The sequence below is a fragment of the Topomyia yanbarensis genome, chromosome 2 (assembly GCF_030247195.1).
Source record: "Topomyia yanbarensis strain Yona2022 chromosome 2, ASM3024719v1, whole genome shotgun sequence".
NCBI classification, from domain to species: Eukaryota; Metazoa; Arthropoda; class Insecta; order Diptera; family Culicidae; genus Topomyia; species Topomyia yanbarensis.
The window spans coordinates 376610474-376612915 of NC_080671.1; the positions used below are offsets into that span (position 1 = coordinate 376610474).

Sequence of the window (2442 nt, forward strand, 5' to 3'; positions counted from 1 at the left end):
CTACACGCAACCATAAAATAACCTACAGAATAAGTTCTTTTAACTTAAATTTAGGTACTTTTGAGCTGTGCGTGGCTTTCGCACTTATTAGTGTTGTCAAAAACTAAACAAGAGATTCGACTCAGTCGAGGTCTTCCGTGCAGGAATGTACTTTTAAGTTGTTTGGGGTATACTCATAATTAGGTAAATTCAACTTAAATTTAAGTAAATTAAACTCAAGGTTGAGTTATTATTTTTGCCGTAGTTAAATGGAAACTACCTTCAACGCGGTTTACCTAATTTTACCTTCCTGCACGATACCACGAGATTGAGTCAAAAGTACTGAATTTTAGGTAGTTTTTCGGTGGCCTGTACAATAATCCGTGGTCATAAATGTTTGCCGCAGCGATTTCAAACCATTTCGAACACACAGCGCTGCTTTGACAGACGGAAAGCGGAAGTTGACCAGTCGTATTCTAGTACTACCATCGGTACAGAGCTTCATTTTGACAGCCTTTTTACTCTAGGCGAGTGTATGGAAATAGACGTGTGAAATGAAGGTAGTGTGATTTTGACTAATTTATCGTGTTTTCTGCTAAAAAATTCAACCGAAGATGTTATAAAATTGAAATCTTGTGTTGTACAGTAGATTTTTTCAAATGACATTGCTCGGAACGTTGAAAATAGTAGTGAAAAAGTATTTTGAAAATGTTAACGCATGCTTCCAGCTCTGCAGGAAGAGTTGACAGTTGTGGTCTGGCGATATGTGGCCGGTGTGATGGTTGGGGTGAAATGGAGATGTTTTTGGATTTGGATTTAAAACTGGGAATGTAAACAAATCGAGTTTTTTCCGTGCAGGATTTCAGTAGTTTTGAATATTAGTCATCTGTTTTTGTTTAACTAATGCAATCTGTATATTTTTCTGCAGTTGAACGTTTCTTTTCCCGCTACCGGGGCCCAAAAGACCTTCGAGGTCATGGACGACCATAAGCTGCGTCACTTCTACGATAAGCGTATGGGAGCTGAAATCACTGCTGATCATCTGGGCGACGAATGGAAAGGGTATGTGTTCAAGATCGCCGGAGGAAACGACAAGCAGGGTTTTCCAATGAAGCAGGGCGTTCTAACCAACAGTGAGTATTGAATATGGGTAGTCGATACAAATGTTTTATTAAATAATCTTTATTTTGCAGCCCGTGTCCGTCTGCTGTTGAAGAAGGGCCACTCTTGTTATCGTCCACGTCGTACCGGCGAGCGCAAGCGTAAATCGGTTCGAGGTTGCATTGTGGACCAGAACCTGTCGGCGCTGGCGCTGATTATCTTGAAGAAGGGAGAAAAGGACATTCCCGGACTGACCGACACCACTGTTCCTCGCCGTCTGGGTCCGAAGCGAGCCAGCAATATTCGCAAGCTGTATAATCTGACCAAGGACGATGACGTTCGTCAGTTTGTTGTTAAGCGTCCCCTGCCGGAGAAGGATGGCAAAAAGCCTCGCACAAAGGCTCCGAAGATTCAGCGCTTAATTACTCCGGTAGTTTTACAGCGCAAGAGGCATCGCCTGGCAATCAAGAAACGCCGTGTCGAATCGCGCAAGGAAGCCGAGGCTGAGTACGTCAAGATTCTGGCTGTTCGTCGTCGTGCCGAGCGCATCCGTCGCCGTTCGCGTCTGTCTTCGATGCGTGACTCACGCAGCTCGATTGGTTCCGATAAGGAGAAGGAGAAGGCCGCCGCTAAGGTTGCCAAGAAGGTGGCCAAAAAGGAGGCCAAGAAAGAAGTGAAGAAGGTCACTGAGGCCGCTAAAAAGACTCCGGATTCGAAGGCCAAGCCTGATGCCAAGAAACCTGAGAAGAAGGCCGAAGGAAAGAAACCCGATGCAAAGAAGGTAGAGGCCAAGAAGGCCGATACCAAGAAGGTTGATTCTAAGAAATCCGATGCCGGAAAGAAACCCGCCGGAGACAAGAAGGAAAAGAAAGTGGTGAAGAAGGACGCACCGGCGGTCGCCAAGAAGGAGGCACCCAAGAGGAAACCCGAAGCTAGCAAGGGTGACGCAAGTGCGGCCAAAAAGGAAAAGAAGCAGAAGAAGAAGTGAGCTGCTGTTATTCTAGGATGCGTTTTATAATTTAATCTTAATGGTATGATAAACAAGAGAATACAGTTAAGAAAAATGCATCGGTATTTCATTGGGTTTCAATTTTGGAATTTTGATAATGTTCGACCTGAAAGGTTGAACGGATCATGGTTCTTTGGTTGTACTGTAAAAGTTATGGAAAATTTAACAGCAACGGTCATGCTACTGCTGCGAGAGTAAGTTCTAGTTTTAAAATTTTCAGTTTTTTGTTATAGAATTGTCAATACTATGAGTCTAAAATTGAACCACTTTAGAAAGTGTTCTTACTTGACTAAATTATTGTCACCAATCTATCGAACCTGAGTGTTGTACTGAATATTTTTTATATATTCAAA

General features: G+C 43.2%; 1 protein-coding gene across 1 annotated transcript; it reads left to right on the top strand.

Annotated features, from left to right (window-relative positions):
- The first annotated feature begins 407 nt into the window (after positions 1–407).
- Positions 408–2146, top strand: LOC131684635 (small ribosomal subunit protein eS6). Its single transcript, XM_058967661.1, has 3 exons — positions 408–539; positions 908–1112; positions 1173–2146. The coding sequence occupies exons 1-3, from the start codon at positions 534–536 to the stop codon at positions 2066–2068; spliced, it is 1107 nt and encodes a 368-aa protein (XP_058823644.1). The 5' UTR covers positions 408–533; the 3' UTR covers positions 2069–2146.
- Positions 2147–2442: the final 296 nt, after the last annotated feature.

What these genes read in the sequence shown, in the direction of transcription:
- LOC131684635 (XM_058967661.1), top strand. An exon ending in GCAGGGCGTTCTAACCAACA is followed by an intron (nt 1,113 to 1,172) that starts GTGAGTATTGAA and finishes TTTATTTTGCAG; the next exon opens with CCCGTGTCCGTCTGCTGTTG.